Source organism: Camarhynchus parvulus, chromosome 1A, assembly GCF_901933205.1.
Source record: "Camarhynchus parvulus chromosome 1A, STF_HiC, whole genome shotgun sequence".
Lineage (NCBI taxonomy): Eukaryota > Metazoa > Chordata > Aves > Passeriformes > Thraupidae > Camarhynchus > Camarhynchus parvulus.
In genome coordinates this window covers 63,698,980-63,718,962 of record NC_044586.1, presented here as the reverse complement: position 1 = coordinate 63,718,962, position 19,983 = coordinate 63,698,980, and the positions used below count along the sequence as shown (strand labels likewise).

The 19,983-nt window shown below is 43.4% G+C and overlaps 1 protein-coding gene across 7 annotated transcripts in view; it reads right to left on the bottom strand.

The window, feature by feature from the left end:
• Positions 1-19,983, bottom strand: part of FRMD4A (FERM domain containing 4A) — a 281,910-nt gene that overhangs the window by 57,739 nt on the left and 204,188 nt on the right. For all 7 annotated transcript variants that reach the window (XM_030959642.1, XM_030959640.1, XM_030959641.1 and 4 more), the window contains exons 6-10: positions 17,460-17,516; positions 14,984-15,006; positions 7,385-7,468; positions 675-740; positions 404-461 (exon numbers count right to left, since the gene is read on the bottom strand). In XM_030959642.1, the coding sequence (XP_030815502.1) occupies positions 404-461; positions 675-740; positions 7,385-7,468; positions 14,984-15,006; positions 17,460-17,516 (288 nt within the window). The remainder of the gene's footprint in view (positions 1-403; positions 462-674; positions 741-7,384; positions 7,469-14,983; positions 15,007-17,459; positions 17,517-19,983) is intronic.

The window sequence follows — 19,983 nt, the reverse complement described above, 5'->3', positions numbered from 1 at the left end:
TACAGTATGCTGGTCATGGCTGGCCCTAAATAGGTGTTCATGGATCTGCCATCTGGGAGAGATCTGACCTCTTGGAGCTACAGAAAGGATTGTCTGCCAGAGATGTGTCTGGCTTGTCCCTTTGCTGGTGGTTCACGGGCATTGCCATGCTGCTGACTGAGCTGAACACTCCAGCACAATAGGACTGCAGGAGTTTTATCTCCAAGAACAGGATTTTCCTCTTTAGAACTGTATTTACTAAACATGCACACACAGCTGAAATAAGTTTATCCTACCTCAGGAAGTGAAACAAGACTTTAGTAGCAGTGTATTGTATTCTGAGAGCAGGATGGCCATTTGTACCTCTCTCCCTCCCTCTCCAACAAGAGTTTAATTCCGGGAAGGACCTTCTTGTAGCACGTACCTTTACTGCGTAATAATGCACTCCGTACGTTGGGAGGGACTCTACAATGCTCATGTAACTGCAAAACAACACAGAGGAGAATAACACATCTGAGAAGCTGAGAGGATGATCTGAAAAAAAACTTTGATAAATAAATAATTAAGCCAAGAAATACTTTAAAATGAAGCACTGCATGAGATGGGAAGCATAGTTACATACTGTATTTACAGTTCTGCAGAAATACTTCATAATAAAACAAAGGTCACAAAGAAATCATTCTTGTTTCACTTACTTCACAATTGCTTGACCTCTTGTCTGACCATTTAGTTTCTTGTAATGCTCAATGACTCGATCCTCACTGGAAAGGAAAAAAAAATTGGATGTTTTAAATAATGGCATTATCATTATATAAATATGTAATATAAAAATCTTGTCAAAAGCTGAAGCGATACATCTGTTAACACAGCTACTGACTGATGGAATCAAAAGATGCCAAGCAAAACCATTAGATGAGGGGATTTGGTGCAGAGCAGGGTAAACAAAGGGGGAGTCAGACTGAGAATAAAAAAGGTTTTCTAAGAGTTGGGTCTCTGGAAGAGCCCTTTTTCTTCACAAACATGATACCTACTTGTACAGACTTTTTCCTCTCTGCATTCCTTTCCTTACTTACAAATGATACCCACAATACTACACTGAGGGCAAACAGATTTGTATTGGAGCTGCTCAAGATCTGCTTTGTCCTAACTGCTGTAACTTCTTTTCAAGCCCAACATGTCCTCTGAAAGATGGGCAGAACTGTCAGAAATTGGTGGCCAGTCACAGCCCTAAGACTGACAGATTCCTCCTCACTGCAACTGCATAACTGCAGGTGCACTATTGGAAGTACTCTGGAGCAATCTCTCAGCAGGAATTCCTAGTGTACACAGAGGCAACAAAACCAGCAGTGATAGGGGATATTTCCAGGGCACTCAAACTTGAGTTTCTTTACTCCTAAAGTATTCATGTGCCTTTGCTTACTTTAGAGTTATACTAACTTGCACTCCCCCAGGCAACTTCTGGCTGAGCACTGGGAGCTGGCATGAGCTGGGGTCCATTTCCAACAGCTCCTTGGAGACTAAGATCATTTTCTGTTTTAGGCAGACATGAACCATGTCATCATGTGTTCCAAGGTGAACCATGGAGGCTGTTCCACACCAGTGGGCATCTGTGTCAGACAACAATTCTGAGTATGTGCCAGTAAGCAGTAGAGATGGAGCATCCAGGAGAGATCAGCATGACCCAAATGACAGGTTGAGAGACACATGTAAGTTCACTTTTAAAGAATTTCACTCATTCTTCTCCAGTGAATGGGCAGCAGAGCTATTTGATGCATGCAAGCAGCTGTGCCAGCAAGGTCACAGCATGGCAAAGGGTAAGCTAAGGATGCAATGTAATGCACACAGGACCTGCTCTGCTACACTAGCATGACAGAACACTGAAGTCCTCAGGTTTTAAAACCAATTACTTGCTCTTTATTTTGTATTTTATTTTTGATTCCCAAGGACAGGGAATCTGTTAGAGTCCCCTGGAGATTCTGTACAGAACTTGCCAGACCAAGAGGAGGGAAACCTAAACTACCTTCATGCCACCTTAGTGCCCTCCCCACCTGGCCCTGCATGAGCTTCCATCTGTGTCTGTGTCTGTCCCATGCCTCCATGCTCCATGTGATTTAGGGCAATGTGAACTGGCATTCCTCCTTCCCTGCATTTCCTGGATCCAGCAGGACCCCCTAATGGGGCCTTTCAGCTGCCCATCATGTGGTAATCCTTCCCCAGGCAGAACTGAAGCCAGCTGTATTGCTGGGCAGTGTGAAGGAGCACAGCAGGGTGGGATGATGCTGGATGACCTCACCACGGCTGCTCAGAGATGCCCACGGGGGCTTTTGTGGAGATTTCACCAGCCCAACTTAACAGGACTGCATCTTCTTCTCATTGCTGCCTTTCCCATTTGCACCCCTGTGCCAGAGAGGATGGAACCTCTTTTAGAAAGAGAGTCAGAATCTCCAGGGCCACAACATCTTTTAGAAAGAAGAGGCACAGGGAAGCTGAGGATTGTGCAGCCCTAATAATGAAGAGAGAAAGGAGAACCAGAAACATCAGTGAAGCAGCAAAGAGCAATTCAGAGACAGTGTCAGATTGTCAGCAGGGCCAGCTTTTCCCTCACAAGCCTGTTGTTTATCTGAGAGGTTATTTAACTGCTTTCCTTACTCACTCACCAAGTGGCTTCCCCCATTCACCCAACAAAAATAAAAGAGCCCTTTTCAGAGCTGTCCCATCAGCAGGCCACAGCAGGAACAGGGTGCTGACTGAGCCAGTGACACATTACAGGATAAAGGAATGGTCCAGATCTCCCATGAAATCCCTCAGAATCATTTTAATGCTTAGAAAATGATCTCTAAATTCTACAGCTATGAAACATATTCAGCACACTGATCCAAGTAAGTACCACAGATGTTATGGGTGTGCACATGAAGGCAGAGCTGGGGTCTCCTGCCATGATTATCATAAACAGGATTACTTTTGGAGCAATAACTGAATTACATGAGTGTTCAGTATTGGAAGATCTCCAAAAAACATCATTCTTAATAAAAAAGATAGACAGAGAGGGCTTACAGCCCTTTGAAATTACCTCTTAAAACCATGATTACATGTGGATGCAATTCCTCTGTCTCAGACAGGAACAAACCAGGAGTGACTTCTCAGAAAATAATGTGAGTTTTTCCACTGGAAAACACTCCTAGTTTTATTTTCCACTCTGTGCAGTTTATTACACAGATCAAGCTCTCATATTGCTGCCATTCAAGGGAAGGGTAGATGTACCTGGACATGCTGATTACTTAATGTGATTCCGGATGTGCTCTGCTTTCTTACAAATTCTTATTATAAAACAATTGATATGTTCCTAGACCATACTCCTTTGGCAGGGAAGCCAATTGATGCCCCATTTCCTTCAAAAGAACAGATCAGATGTCAAGGAGCCTTCCTGAACAGCAGGACAAAGAGTTGTGTTTTTAACCCATGCTAGAAATATGGGATAGTTCAGGCTCTACCCAGTTCTTCTAAGCAAATGCAGGCAATGCTATACCCCCATTGTTCTGTTAGGGTACTGATGATTTTTCTTAGTAAAATGTTTTGTGGTCTACAGATGTTAAGTGCCAGGCAAGTATCACCTTTGTTTCTTCTTTCCTTTGAACAAAAAATATAAAGCCTGAAATATCAATCAAGCCATATTTAAGAGTGGGATCTGTGGCCTTTCACCTTCCTGCAGCACTGGCCTTGTCACTGGGGAAAGAAACATGTACTCCAGAGTACAATTCATCCAATCTATTTTAGACAGATTCCTTGGGAGGAGGGTACTGCTGCTTCTCTCTGCTGACAGCAAAGGGAGCTGAGGGCACCTAGCTCAGATAGCAATGTCCACACTGGAAAAACATTCACAGTCACAACAATCTGTGTGACAGTCCTATCTCTAACAATTCTCTGAACTTCCTTTTCCTTCCACTGCCCTGTGCAAGAAGGATCATCCAGCACAGAGGTTGCTTTCTGCCTCCAGCTCTGGGTTGGAGGGTTAAGCCCAGCACATGCCAGGGAAAACAAGCAAAATCATTCACGGGTCAGAAGGAGCATTAGCAGAGCCTGTAAACATGCTCCCCTATCATTTCAGCTGTTCATCTCCAGGCAGCTGCCATGCAGCTATTGACAGCTGGGAGAGTGCTGGGACACTGATGGGACCACCAGCTGACATCTCCTCTCCCCCCTGCTCTGCCTTTATTGCCCTGTTGGTGACACAGAAACTCATTCACAGTGCAGGGCTGGCAGAGGATGCTTAACCAATGTGGAGACAGAGACACAGAGGCTGCCTAAGCACTGCTGTCTGTTTGCCAGCTCATAAAACATTCCCCCCAAAGCTGCAGAAATTAATACATGGATGATATTCTGCAGCAGACAACTCTGATAAAGATCTTTAGAAGTAACAAGAAATCCCTCCTGCCCCAGCAGCTTATAGAACTGGACAGCAGACAACTTGCAAGCAAATGCAGGCCTTGAGTTTCTCATCATCAGATCCAGATTTTCAAAGTGAGTTGTTCCCTCCCTCTCTTCCCAGCACACTGAGCTGTTTTAAATAGCTGTCCATTCATTGCTGTTCCTTAGTGTTATTCTGTTTCTAACCTGACTTTCCCATTTTGATTACACTGTTGAACAAATAATGTCTTTATTTGTAGTCATATGCTGTGCTTCTGAAGCCACCAGCACCTCTTAGGCCAAGGGACCAAGAGCTGGACCAGGGCCTCAGGTCTGTGTTGAACCAGAGAAAATCACTAAATAGTGATTTTCAGCTGAAATTTTCAGAGGTGGGTATTCTGGCAACACTGATGCTTTGGATTGCTAAAAACAAGCTTGCATTCAAAGTCTGTGGGAACCTGGGAGAAGTCTGGTCTGTTGAAAATCCCAGTCTAGCATTCACTTTTGTGTTGTTGCACCTCATATTGGCCTCATTACTGACAACTGAGTACGGGGCTGGTTTGTTAGGGAGGATCTGAAATGAGATAAAATGCAATGACACGTGTCTGGAAAGGAGCACTGTGAGTTAACACATTTCTAAAGGTTCTCTCCAGTCTCTGTGATTGGTTTTGTGTCTGTTTCCATGCATGGCCAAGAGAAATCAAATCTCAGGCCCTCAACTCCTGGATTGTGTGGGAGGACCAGAAGCTCAGCTTTCATTTAAAAGAAATAGAAACAAACCCACCAAAAAGCCCCTTCTTTCTTCACCAGTAATCAGAGATGCCAAAAGATGCCTGAGAACAAGATGTGCAACTGATTATTCTGAACCTGGAGAAAGCTGCAAGAGATTACAGTGAAGGGAAAGGCTCCAAGGGTATGGAACCACAAGACTCCATGAAGGTGGAATCAGAGGCACAAACTGTGCTGATCTAAGAATCCAGGACTCATCCCACAGGTGTTGCTACATTTGGTAGGTGCAATAGCTGATGCTTTTTAAGGGTGTGCGATGGAAATGTATTATTCTATGAAGATCTATTACAGCATCTTGCCAAAGGTATCACAGCATTTACTTGATTATCTATTTTATCTCTTAATCAACTTCAGCTGATAAAAATATAGTACAAAGTTCTTTTGTTTGCCTGTTTTAAACTAATTAGAGCCATTGCTCATCCCATCTTTAATGTTTTAAAAGTTTCTTTCCAGGATTGGATATTCACTTGTGACTGCTTGCACTCACGCTGAAGAACTGCAGAATAAAACTGACTGCTCACAGAAAAGATTTGGATGAAATCTGCATCTGGTACATAATCTGCATGCGATGCGAAGAAGTGTCAGAGAACACAGTTTTAAAAATCTGCTCCCTTAGATCACTGAAGTTTGATCTGTAATTTTAAGGCTTTTTGTCTGATTCACCAACAGACGCTTCCTGAGAGCATTAAGTGTTTCAGAGGATGTTTAGAAAAAAGCCATCATTAAAAAATAATGAACTACTAATGTTAAAGAGGTCTTTTAGAGCTGCTTACTGACATGAAATCACAAGGGAGTCACAGGACTGTAGCCTCTGATTTTATTACTCCATTGGCAACACCACCTTCCCAACCTGTGACCTGTTCTCAGTCACATGAGACCCTCCACAAAATTAAGTACAGCTGCAAGTGCTGTACCTTGTGTATAAATGCAAATACTCATATTCTGAGCATGAGGATTTTACATGGCTCTTCTCACTATGTGGCACTTTATGAAGACCTTAGGCCGTGTTGTTGCTGAAGGGTCAGATTTGCCTTCCCTGTCAGTGCCTACTTGTTCCCACTCCTCCTCTTGAGACGGCTTTCAGCTTGAGCTTCCAGTGTGTCAGTCAGCCAGGCCACCGGGAAATGTACTGCTTTTGAGTGTGTGGAGTAGTTTCTGGAAAAAGATATGCTCCTAAGAGGAAGACCATTCTTCTCCAATGAGATGGCAGCCTACATTTATCATTTTTCATGAAGATTTGATTTGGTTCTTAGAGAGAAATATCAGGAGATTGTGATGATCCACAGTTATTGTGTCAGTGATCCTAATTTCAGCTGGAGACTCTGAATCTCTCCTTATATTCTCAGAAAGGGATTAGGAGACCTCATGATGAGCTTGCCTATGACTTGACATTAGGTACAGTTAATTCCACTGTTGTAGCCATGCTAGGAGAAGAGGATGACCTTTTTGGCAAAGAAAAGGACTGACATCATAGCCTACAAACTGATTTGTTTTCCCCTGCCATCCTCAAGATTACCAAAATGCAGAAATGAAAAGAGTAGCAGATAAAGAAGCTCAATCCAACCCCCAGGCTTGCAGCCTAATGCTTTAAAGGCAAACATGAAAGAGCAACAAGCAGAAAATGGAGTGAAAGTATCTCCCCTTTAATGAATAGTCTTTCCCCAAATTCTTTCCTATTTGCACAGATAAAAGGGATATGCAGGGTGGCACAAAGAATCTATGTGTGTGGCATGCAAAATCTAAATGTGACCCTGCTCCTACATGGAGCTTGTTTTTCAGCGCAATAAAAACAGAGCAAACAACCATCCACCTCCAAACACTGAGTTCATGTAAAAGGAGATGAGTTCAGCTGTGCCATACAGAGAGGATTTACAAGAGGAAACTGAATCACTCAAAATAAGGCAGTGCAAAAGATTGACATTTCCAACTGGGAAAACTCTTTCACAAATGCAAAGTGCTGTGAAAGTAAATGGCACATTAGGCCTCTGGATTTCATCGGGACATTTGCACACTTAGTGTGGATTTTTGGCCAGGCATTTGGCAGATGGGGAAACTGAGGCCCAGGATGGTAGCTCTACTTGTGTTAAGTCATGCAGTGAGTCAGTGACAGATCCAGAGGCAGAGGGCAGGAATCTCTGCATCCCAGTTCCACTCTCAGACCACACTGCCAGAGCCAGGTCCTGCACAGGGACTGTGGGGAGTGATACATTACCAGTAAGCGAGGGAAGGATGCTCCTTCAGCGCTGGTGTTGGAAGGGCTGGCAGCTTCTTTAATTCATTCCTTACAACTTCATTGCTGAAAGAGAGTTCAAAAGGAGGATCAGGCTACAAGAAAACAACCACAATATTTGATATGACTTGACCTAGCTGGCAGGCTACTATGGCTCTACATCTGTTCCTTCTTAACAAAAGGCACTGGGGTTTCCTTTTTTTCCTCTCTTTATTTGTTTTATGGCAGCCCAGTTAACTTTTCCCTCTATTATCAAAATTGGAGAGAAGCTCTCCCAGATGGTTATGTTGAACCACTTCCTACCAGTGACTGGACACAAAAGCCACCATGTCACATGTCACTGAGCAGGGTGTCATGGACATGTTCATATAGGGAAAAAATACAAGGGGGAGAGAAAATGATGCTTTCAGCTGCAATTATACATCTTTATTTAATGCCTAACAAACTGCTGCAAAAAGTAATAATTTGCTTTCTTAGCATCACAGGTTGTTCTTAACCAGTTGCCCAGTGACCTCTCCTTTGCATAACATCTTCACTGATAAGACTCCAATTTGAATTTGGGTCCTGCTACACAAAACCTTTCTACACAACCACCTCACAAACATTCTTCTCCCTGCAACCTCCAGTGGCCACAATGGCCAGCTGGAGCAGCATCACTGTGCAGCAGAGAGCAGGGAGAGCTCATCAAATGGGAGGCAGATTCTCACAGATGAAACTGTGGGATTTTCTCCTACAAACCCCAAATGCCTCCCTTCCCACTTTTAAACACACATGGAATTGTGTGTACGTAGAAAAAAAAAAAGCCTCAAAGGCTTGGGAAGGAAGGCAGTGCTGCTATTAATTTTTAAAATTGTAGAAATACACAGCCAAGAGGGCCAGACAGGACACGGAGGAGTGCCAAAGAATTCATGTTTATTGGCTTACTTTGTTCCAGCAAGTTTTTCTGCTGTCTTTTACCCATCCCTTTATCCTACCCAAATGTGTAGCTGTCCTGGAGCTGCAGAGAGAGATATCTCTTCCAGAGCTCCAGATCCCCCAGCCCACTGGCTTCTCCCATGAGGCTGGTAGACAGGCAGACAGGTAGTCTTGACCTGGCTGTAGACCAAGATTCTGACATCTGCTAAATACTCAAGGAGCTCTTGGACATCTCAGATCACCCTGGGTTTCATCCTTGCCTCTGGGACAGTCTGTGTGTTGACTTGTAGAGAAGTGACACTGCTTCAGTTGTAAAAATCTTCCCACAGCATTTCTCCATTTGCACATCCCAGGAGCAGGCTCTGCCTGAGACCTAGGTGGGTTTGTCTTAATTGGAGTCTGCAGGTTAATTGCTAGGTTGGGCCATAGGGTAAACCACTGACATAAATCCTGGAGCAGGCATTTTGGGCATGTCTACAGACATTCGTTATTTATTATTATGGCAGTTCCTTGACAATCAATTAAGTAGTTTCAAAACAGGACCAAACTTCTAGTCAGGACAAATCTGTGAGAGATGGCCAAGTCTCAATGAGGCTGAAATTTTGCAGAGTGAAGATGTGCTGAATAGAAGACAAGAACTGAGGCAACTGCTGCCATGCTAAGCACATGGAAAACCACTCTGTAACACCTCCTATGCCAAGCCAAAAGGCTCTTGACAAACAGTGTTTGAACACCCACTCCTGCCCAAATCCCATGGTCACTTGGCCATCAGAGAGCTCTTCTCTTCTAAGTGCAAATGCTCAAAACCTATTCAGATTTATTCTTCCATGGCAGGTAAATATCTGCACAAGCCTGAACATGAAGCTGCTCTGCACTGTGTTATCTGCTGATCTGGAAGCTCTGTTCTGTGACTGACAGCCTAGAAAACAAGTTGCTGCTTTTTAGAGTTTATTGCCAAGAGCTGTCTCCTCCACAGCATGTGCATACTCAGCTCTTACTGAAGTTTTTGACATTTTGAAAGAAACTGGGAGTAAAGAATAGAACTTGGGACAATCAGAGTACAAGCAGAAGTAACTGCCCCCAAATGAAGATTTTTTGAGGCTGGCGGCTCAGAGAAGGAAGTTGAGAGATTTCCAAAACTTTTCTGGGAAAGCACAGCGTGAGTTCCAAACAGGGACTTTCTGAGCCCAGAAATCTATCAAATAGGGTAAGATTAGTGGTGACTAACGATCCCTGAGAGTCTGGGAAACTCTTGAGTCAGTAATGGCTCCTATAAAAGAAAGGGCTAACATCAGTCAGCTCTGTTTTTTCTGTCAGTGAGGCACAAAGTTTGCCTGTGCTGTGACAAGGTCTTTTAAGAATCAGAGAAAAAGACATTTTTAGTGATGTTGGGCAGGATTAACATTTCTGCTCAGCACCTAGAAAATATTGTACGGATAGTGCCTCAGCCTCAAAGCACCTCAAAAGTCAGGTAATCACTTCCAGGAACAAAAAGGTATTTCATTCTGTGGTCCATGCATTCACTAAGCCTTCTGGCAAGACTCATCTCAAGACAAATTAATTTAGACTCCCAAAAAGATATCAAATCAATAAAAGGAAAAAAAATAATGACTCGGGTTGCATTTGAACTAGTGGTCATGGGGTCACTTTCCTCTTGGCTCCTTTTAAAACACTGAACCCCTCAATTTTTAAAATGTTTCCAGCAGGATCACAAGTGGTTTTTTACTTATTGCCTTTCATGCTTTTTCTAGTGAAATATCTCAGTGTGTTTGTTTTATTACTGTATTTAAAAGTGTTTGTTTAATCCGGTCACTTGTGCTGCATTTATTTTACATTTGGAAGTGTCCAGCCTCTAGGGCTGATATATACAGAAGGGTGTTTAGGACACAGATTTATTAATATGCAGGGGAAAGGCTCCAAAGACACTTTCTCTGTGTCCCCTAGACCACTTTATTTCTTTTTTCTCCTATGGTGGAAATGGTAATATTTAAAGGACTGAATAACAATATGAAAACTGAACTGGAAAAGCCATCTGCATGGGTTCCTGAAAGCTGGTTAGAAAGCTGTAGTAAGGTTGACTAACAATGGACCTAGAAAACAGAACTCCTTTTTCTTGGTTTTGTTCTGGTACTGCCTGTTTAATAAGTCTTGTCCAAATAAATTAGTCACTACCTCTTAGTACCTTTATCTACGCATGGGGGCAAAAGGCCTACCTAGAACTTCATAAACTTTTTGTGAAAAACAAGTTTTTGCATACTGTCTAAAATAAATTTGAGCAAGATTACATATGCAGTTGTCTCAGGAAATCCATACATTTTCCAGCATGTGTAATAACAATGATCAGGAACAAAACAAAACTGCAGGTTAAAGTTACCAACTCTTCTCAGCATGGTAATTCACTCTGTTGAATGCAGGAGGAAATGCATACTCAGAGATTCTCAGATTAGATGGTACTTTTCAAAATACAGTGTTTAGGATTTTACCATTAGGCTGCAAGAATGCAGCCCAGGTTTTCTAACCCTTTAATACATTCTAATTGGTTAAATGTCACTTGGTTACACAGAAAGAAAAGTAAGCCTAAAACTATGTTAGATTACCATCTGCCCAAACGTTGAAATTATTGTGAAATTCTGCCTAGCAGGAAACTGGCTGTTAGCTTTCCTCTCTTGTTATTCTTTCATGTATTGCTGGGAGACACTTGGAGTTCAATGGAAATGTCTCATACTTTTTAACTGGAAGAAATGTAGCAATGAGGAACTAGCTGCAGTGGTTCAGGATTTTGTTTTACTCAGAGGTTTTTCTTTCCCATCCCCAAACTGAGGGACAAATGATCTGTATATGCCATTTCTTCCTGTTTTGACATACAAGCTGTTTAAGGCTGAAGACCTGGATTATTAACATTTAAAAGCAAAGCTGGTGTGAGTTTCCCAGAGATTTTGGGACTGGACTCTCAATCTAGGATTAAATTGGGGGAAAAAATCCCAATTATTTTAACAATATGCTGTATTCCCCCACAAATTAGCCAGGGCAGCCTTGGCAGTTCCTTTATGTAGGCCTAAAGAGAGTCACACCTGTGGGATTTGTGTCCATCTAAGGAACTGAAATTCGTCCTGCCCATGCTCTGCCAACCAAGCGTGACTCAGCTCCCAACTAGAAACAAGATTAGTTTGAGCTAATAACCTTTAGATCTGTCTGCAGGGTACTAGTTTAGGACCTTTATGCATGCAATTCTGTGCCTTTGAAGTCAAAATGTTTGCAGCTAATATTGAAAAGCACAGATCCAATCTTAAGTGCCCAGTTCCACCTGAAAACCAGCTGAACAAGGAAACTCGATTGTTCGAAATTCAATGGTATGTTCCAGACTAAAAGTAAACATATTTAAGTCTTGTCATCTGAAGCATTTGGGCATTCTCTTTCAGTAATGTGAAAATGCTCTTCTTTAGTGCAGAGGAGTAGGAACTTCTTAAGAAGAAAAGCTTTTTATTTTAAACCTCAGTCTGCCTGAATCTTTATCAACTAAGAGATGGAGGCCACTCACAGCAAATATTTAGAAATACTTAGTTGATCTAAACAGGATCAGGAACTCAGGGTTTCTGATGAGCTTGTTTTTGAAATGAAACACACATTAGAAATGGAAAAGGACTTAAAAGAATTGGTCACTATAGCTTCTAAACTCATCTGTCAGGGCTGTTGTGGCATTTTACTTCAAGACAGGTGAGGATGACCTGGACTGTGTTCCCCAGGCTTAGCAAAACCTGGGAATCACTGTGATACCCAAGGTGACAAGAAGCAGTGATAACAGGCACGGTAATGCCCTACCAAAGGGTCGTGTTTGAAATGACACAAGCTGCTTTTCGGAAAGGGAAAAAGGAGTAGTCTGAGCACAGTGATTATTCTGAGGTATGGGATGATTTCCTCAAAAGCAGCAGTGGGAACTGCTGTAACTGAGGATGTATCAGTTCACAGAGGTAGAAAGCTGACTGTTAGAGTTTGTAGGATTGATTCTGTTTTTTCAGTTCCCACAAGTCCCAAAGAGCAGACTTGCAACTGCATTCAAGAGTCCTGAGCCAGCTGCAGATCCTCCACGTGGCTGCAGTGAGGTTTGGAGGTAATCCCACTCTGGCCACCATGGGCAGGTGCCAACACGCAGCTGGAGCTGTGACACTTTGGCTTTGACTGTCCCAGCACCTGAGGTGATCGGCAGTGACTCACAGGAGGGCTCCCATGGGGAACAGCAATTCTCCCATCACCACCAACGAGCCAGAGTTTATGCACGTTTCTGGATGGGGGCCAGAGAGAAACTCCTACTCTCACAGGCTATAAATCTGATGGTGGCAGTAGACAGGACAGGTGTGGGAAAGCTGCAGTCTGCGTTCCAAGCATGCAACCCTTTAGAATTAAATTATTTCTTCAAAAACAAAGAGTTCAAGAGTTCAGCCTTCACACAACATATGTTGCCATGCACAACATATAATCTTTAAATCTCAGCAGCAAGACAATCACAACAGCAAAGCCTCTCTGTCTCAAAGAGTAGGCACTTCTACTTTAAAGAGTATTTCAACATCAACTAATTTCAGACACTGAAGCTAACTTGATCCCTAAGAGAAGTCAGAATATTTGCCTTCACCTGCAGTTCCTCTGGCCGGCCTGAGGCTTGGTTTGCCTGCCAGATTTTACACTGCTGATACAATAACCACAAATCTCAGCAGGCAAAAATCTTGACCACATAAACCTCATGTTGACTTCAGTAGCACCTGGATCTCACCCAGCACATAAACCTGTGTCAGTGCACATTAGATGAGAGCTGCTGGACAGACATCCCAAGTCTTCTAGACCATAGAGGATCAGGGTATCATTCTTATACCTTCCTCCAAGAACAGCCTTCAAACTGGCAGATTGCTTTGTCTCCAAAGTCCATTTATAAATTAAGATCCCTGGCAGTGCCCTCAAATTGTTATTATGACACCCCTCCTCTGCCTGACTTGGACGTAAGGAATCCCCCTTCCACTTCAAACCACTGTGATCCACAGGGGAAGGAACTCAGAGCTGTTTTAATGGGCCTGGTGATGACAGCCAGACTGATGTGGTGGGAGCAGTTAACATCATGGCTTGAGGTATCTTCTGTGCCCTCAGAGAAGATTCCTCATTTCTCTGTGGCCTAGAGAAACACACTGTGATAAACTCAACCATTCCTTTTACAAGGGACATCACACAACTTTTAGCAGGTGGATACTTTCCACCAGCTGTTTCCATTTCTGGTCTGGAAACAGGTACTTGAAGATAAAATGCTTTCAGTCCTATTACTCTGAGCTATCTGGTTCCTTTCTGTTCTGCATTTCATAGTCTGAATGTACACTTTCTGAGTGTGTTTTCACCATAACCAAGACATTCTGGCAAACAAATACTGCTCCTCTTAGCAAAACCAGTGCTTTATCACAGGTTGAAATGGCAAAACTTTGGTTGGCATAACTCTTCTGGACTGAGTGCTCGGCAGTGCATTGAAAACCAGACTAAAAAGTCAGAGCCATGTGCACTCCAGTACCCCCTAAATAAACAGTGCTGATAGACAAGTTATTCCAACTTGTGCAGAACTGAAAAATGAAGGAAGACTGGGTTTGTGTCTCTGTGGTCAGATGCATGTCAGGATTTCACAAGTTCATTAAAGTTTTGAGAAATGACAAGGCAGAGCTTAAACTTCCTTTTAGCAAGGGCTACCTTATGTCATCTCAGATTCCATGATGGGCAGGAGATATCTACAATGCAGTTCCTTTTCCCTGATTTGTCACCATTTTAGCTGGCTGGAAGTTCCAATCCACCAGAAAGTGGAACCTGCCTGTTCCTCATGGCCTCCTATCATTACAGTCATGTTTCAGTGTATCACAATGCTGACAAAATTAAGACAATTTTTGGGCTCACCTGAAAATTCAACCCCAATGCCCATTTCTTTTCTTCTCTGAAACTAACTTTAATGGATATTATAGTCCTCCAGACTATAAGAAATTTTTAGCATCGTCAGCTCTCCTGAGCTTCACACTAAGAACTTCCATGTTTCTCACACGAGACACCAACCAACCATCTGACCTTCGGCTAATGCATAAATCACAGACACGGTCGACTTACAGGAAAACTCTTGGGCATTTCATTAACAGACTTCTGAAACACCAAGTACAGTGACCTCATTGAGTTTCTTACAGTAAGTCTGAAGATTTGGCTCAAGGGATAGCAGATGTTCAACAAACCCAATTATCGAATCAGCGATTTTGAGAACTGTCCAAATTCAAACTGAAATATCAATTAGTGATGGAATTTTAATGCTGCCTCTGGCAGGATCTGTGATATAACAGTGATTTTAGAGTCATTTCCATAGCAATTTCCTTCCAAAGACTAGTCTATTTCCTGAACTTCATGACCACATAATGAGATTTGTCAACAACAAAATCACAAACAATGCTGTTTGCAAGGCACGCTCTGGCCAAAGGTTGTGTTTGGTGAAGAAATTATGTCAGGAAACATGATGCCTATGTTAGCCATGCTCACATAGTTTCATTGCTAACAGAGGCAATCCTGTTGCTGCACAGCTACAACTGAGTTGCATGTCTCACACAGGAATTTTACCAGATTTATTCTCACATCACACAATGGCAAAAACTTTTTAAGTTCACCTACCTTGAAAAATCTCCCTTTGCCTCCTGTAAAACAAGGAAGAGAAATAAAAAATATGTAATTAAAAACAGGAAAAAAAAGAGAAGAGAAGGCTGTTCAAGATTTTCCATTTGCAAAATTCATTTAGCAGCAATTTCCTGTTGTAATTGATTCCTCATGCAGGTTTTGGAACCAGTATCTAATGTCAAGTGCCATGATAGAGTGAGTTGGGCAGATTAACAAACAAAAGATCTAATATAGGGCCAGATGATTCCTCATTCTGCTATGGATACCTAAGATGCTACAGGAAATAATGCCAGTAAATAAGAAATTCTGGGTGCTACATTACTAGAAAATCTCTGAAGTCTCAGTGGCTTTGCAGCCTCTGAGACTGCAACTCCCCTACTTTTTTACAAGTATTCTGGCCATTTTCTAGTACCCAGACTTTCAAAAAACTTGCTCACTGTCAGCTTTCAAGGGGATGCAAGATGCAGGTTTCTCTGATTCCTTGCTGGGTGTTTGGGGGATATTTAGCTCCCTTACTTGTACATCTAGATACTTCTATTTATTACCATCACAGCCTGATGTTAAAGGGTTGGATAATGTTCCACTACAATAGTTAGTCTTACTGCACACCTGGAGAATCCTCAGAATTTGGTGAGCACCCTCTGCAATAGATTTAGCACACATTTTGCATTTTCCATTTACCACAGACAATATGCCTTTCATATGATTCACGCTGAAGCACCTCATTTGCCACCAGCTACACAGAAAGCACAGTGCAAGAATGTAATTTGTGCAGTGAGGGAGTTTCCACTGCCAAAAGGACTGGGCTTTGTGTTCAGGTCTTTTGTCTTTACATCCATTCATCTACCCGCAAAACCTGCCAGCCCACGTCCAGTGGTGTTTCAGTCCTGAGGCTGGGGTAAAGTTCAGAGCTCTGGTGGTACTTTAATTTGTTCTGGTAATAAAACAATTTGAAATAGGGCTGCAGAATAAATCACTTGAGTTCTGACAGACCTTTACTATCTTTCCATTTCCCTCTGAGTGAAGTGAAGGGCAGACAAGCACTTCTCTGGTTCATAGGAAGGAGTCTTTGAGCATGTCATGATTACAGTTCAACACAGAACAAAGCCCAAAGGATACACTCTTGCCTGCATGGGTGTGAGCACACTGAATTTAAAAAACAATTTTGTAGGGTATATTCTTCATAATTCAGTGCTTTGACCTAAATGCTGCAGCAAGAAGTAGAACAAAATGCAGTATGATTCCTTTTGTTTTGCTTGGATCCTGTCACAAACACGGGTTGTAGTGGTTTCTGGTTACAGGCAGCCAAGGTGTGGCTTGTTTTGACTGTTTTCATTAAGTTACACATCAAACTACTACAGGAATAAGCGTAACATCCTGTGTTTGTGGCAAGAAACAATCCCAGCAACAAGGGTTAGTTACAGCTCTGGGTCTGGCTGTACAATTACTAAGCACTAAGTTATTCACTAGGATGAGCAGACAATAGATTCATAACCCCACTGCTGCTCCTCACAATGAGCCCGTTGTTTGATGTGTATTCCCCCAACAGCCAATATGTGATTTCTATAATGTGCTGCTAATTGAGTCCTCCATCCTGACTCTCTTGCTCCATTCTTGTTGCATAAAATGATTTTAATGAAGGTTCAAATCCCTACACATTAATTGCTTCTTTAACATGGCAAGTGCTCTAGAAGTGCAGTGCATTGTTATTTATTAGTGCAGTCTGAAGAGCTGGTTTGTCTGTTCACATAGCTCCTCATAGCTTCATGGCTGATGGGAACAAAATTAAAACTGCAGACCGTAAGAGAGGGGAAACAAGGATCATCTGACCATTACGTCTGATCTGCTCCCACAGTCATAGTTCTAAAAAGAGAACTTTCACAAAACCCACCCTCTCTCTACCCTGAAAAGGTTCCCTTCTGGGAACCAGACATTTACCAAACACTGCTTGGTCATTTGCTCTCTGACCCTTTTCCCTCTTCTTGAAGAGCGGAACTTTGAAAGACAATATTTAGAAAGGTCTTTAACCATTCTGCCCATGTTGGAGAATACAGAGAGTTGCATATGTAGAAGCTTAGGTAGCTCATCAGAGGACCAAGCCCCACTGGGAAAACAAATGCAAGTAAAAAAACCAACATTGCATATGGATTTCACCTAGGAATTTGCATTCATCACTTAGATTTTCTCTGGCTGTACATCATACCCTAGATCTTGGATATCTGTACTGGTGCAAACATAACAGCATTTCTGTATGCAAAATGTTGAGCAGTAGTACCTGCTCCCTGAGTGGGGAGGTCTAGTTTGAGAGCCTTCTGTACCCATTTTGACAGAAACAATGAAAACTGTGCAAAGACATCTTTTCCCTGCAGCTTGGGGGAACTCCTACACTTCCACACAGCCATTGTGGATTTGGTAAATCAAAACATTTAATGCAGCATGAGGAAGCACCAAGTGAGAGAAGGTGGATGCTTACCTGCAAGATGTATGCAGCCAGTTCAAACACCACTTCACTGTCAACCTCAATGAGTTCCTTGAAAGGTGAAGAAAACAAGAAAGAAAAAGAGAGTTGAGCTGCTGTAAGAAGGACATACATCTCCTCCTGACTACTGCATGGTGAAGCATGCAGTGCCAGTTTTCTCCCTTGGCTAGGCTTCAAAGTATTCCCTGTGCTCCTGGAGACAAAAGGGAGGGAGAACCTGCTCACTCAGATATGGAAAAAGCCAAATATTCAGTGTAAGGCACTGGTTAATGAAGCATAACTGGATGTGGCATGAAGGGATTCCTGGGGGAGGAGTGAGGAGAAGGCAGGTGGAAGGGGTAGGATCGGGGTACATTTTACTCTCTTGTGTGATTTAGTGAAAAGCAGTCTAGCATATAGATTTTTTTTGCCCTCAGATGTGATCATGGTTCAAGCAACACAGCTTTGTCCTTGGCTCACAGAAGCAGGGAATGAGAATTTGTCTTCGACACACTGAGGTGGTATCAAAGCTCCCACTAGACTCCTCTGGCCCTTGCAAAAAGTAAACTCAATGGAAAATGAACCATATTTGCTCTTGCATGATTTGAGCCCTGGTTTTGTCCTTTTCATCCCGCAAGAGCACTGAGGCAGGGGGTGGTTTGAGAATGAGCTGTGACAGCAAGTCTTTTGGTAGATCTTCCTTGCTCCATTTTATAGGATCCTGCCACTGGTGAAAGCAATCTTGGAGGGTTTTACTTGGACACTATGGTCACATGAAGAACACTGATGATTCCAACAGATCCTCTCAGGATTCCTCTGCTGAGCCAGGCACTGCTCTGACTGAATGTGCAGAATGCAGTCCAAGCATCAAAGATGCTTGAGATGGGAGGCACAAGAATTACTCTGGAGGCCAAGCATGCTATTTCTGACTCTCTGGTCCCTGCCTTTGGGAAGCTAGTGGGCTTTTACTGAGATAATGTTTAGGTCTCTATTCTGCAACTAGAACTCCTACATTGTGTCCTATGGACATGGCCCAGTAAACTGGGTCACTGTTCAGCTCATTCCTGTAGTGGTTTTTCTGCTGTATTTATTTAAGCTGCTGTTTTTAATATTTTACTTCATCTGGCAAGAAATGAGTGATCTAAATATAGATCATTGCTGTGATCCATGCTCCAGCCAACTCATGGCCACACCTCATTTACAAGCCACAATTGCTGCATTGGCTTGTCTCTGGCAAAATCAAAAACAAAGGGAACAAAAACGCAGGATAAGATCCAGGTGTCCTCGGCTTTCACTAGTGCCAGCTTTTTAAAATAAGTTCACCCCTTTCATAACAGCTCCTTGGGGAGTGAAGAGCAGCTCTGCTAGGGGCGATAAACACGCCTTTCCCCTCTCAGCTGAGCTGCCTGAGTCACGCAGGCACCTGCATCAGTGATGAGCCCGTGCCAAGGGAAGCGGCTGGTGCAAGAGGTTGATTCAGCTGCAGGCAGGGCTGGGCTGGGGCTACCAGGCAATCCCATAGCAAAGGGCAATGCAGAGTAGAACCAGAGCACCTGCTCTTCCCCCTGTCTGGAGGCATCAGGCATGGCATGGACAAACCAGCCTGTGCAACCAAGTGTCGATGCTATGGCAAGTCTGTACTGGCAGGTGAAGTGTGCCAGAGCCCATTCTCTGGCCCCAAGGGTACCTGGGGTGCAGCACAGCTCATGACTAAACACTCGCCCTGTCTCCCCCAGTCCCAGATGGGGTTTCCACCACTGGGCTGCCTATTTGGAACAGGTGTGCATGCTTGATCAGTGCCTTGATCTCTGCCTGGGGCAGAGCCAGCTGGCACAGGCCAAAACCCACGCCAGAACGTGCGAGTCATTAAACAGCCTCTCTGATCAACGGACAGTGCCTGATGCCAAGCCCTGCCTGCTTTGGTAGTACAAATGTGGCTTGGCCTTTCTGGCAAAAGTGGCTTGCTGGTCCTGTGCAAGGGTTTGAGTGTGTGGGTTCATGACTGTCTCACTACTCAGCAGGGTTGCTGAGTGGGGCAATGGGCACAGGCAGAGGAGCACAGCACACAACACAGGGCCAGCTGGCAACCCAGTGACCAGCAGCCCCAAATTAGGCCTCAGTTTTATTCTTTCCCACCCTGAGCAAGGGGATGTTTGAGGACGTGTGTCTGGAGAATCCACAGTGTTAGCTCCTAACACTGTGCTAGCACCGCAGACCTTTCCCTGTTTCATACACATTGGTCTTTCTGGGCTGCAGGGGAGCCAGGGCTGGAGGTATCCTTGGGAAGTCCATTAAGGAAACTTTTGGCGCAACAAGGAAGCTCTCAAGCTTTGGCAGCATGCGACATCATGTGCTAGCGGCAGGAATGACAAGCACTGGCTGTACTTAGACACCAAATCCCCCACAACATTACATTAAGAGAAATCTGCCAGGCTGCGTGCTTGCCCTGAGCCTTAGAAGACACTTTGCACCCAACTTTCAAATTCGGTGCCTTTTTTCAATAGCACAGCATGGCTTACTGTGCCTGGAAGTCAAATGG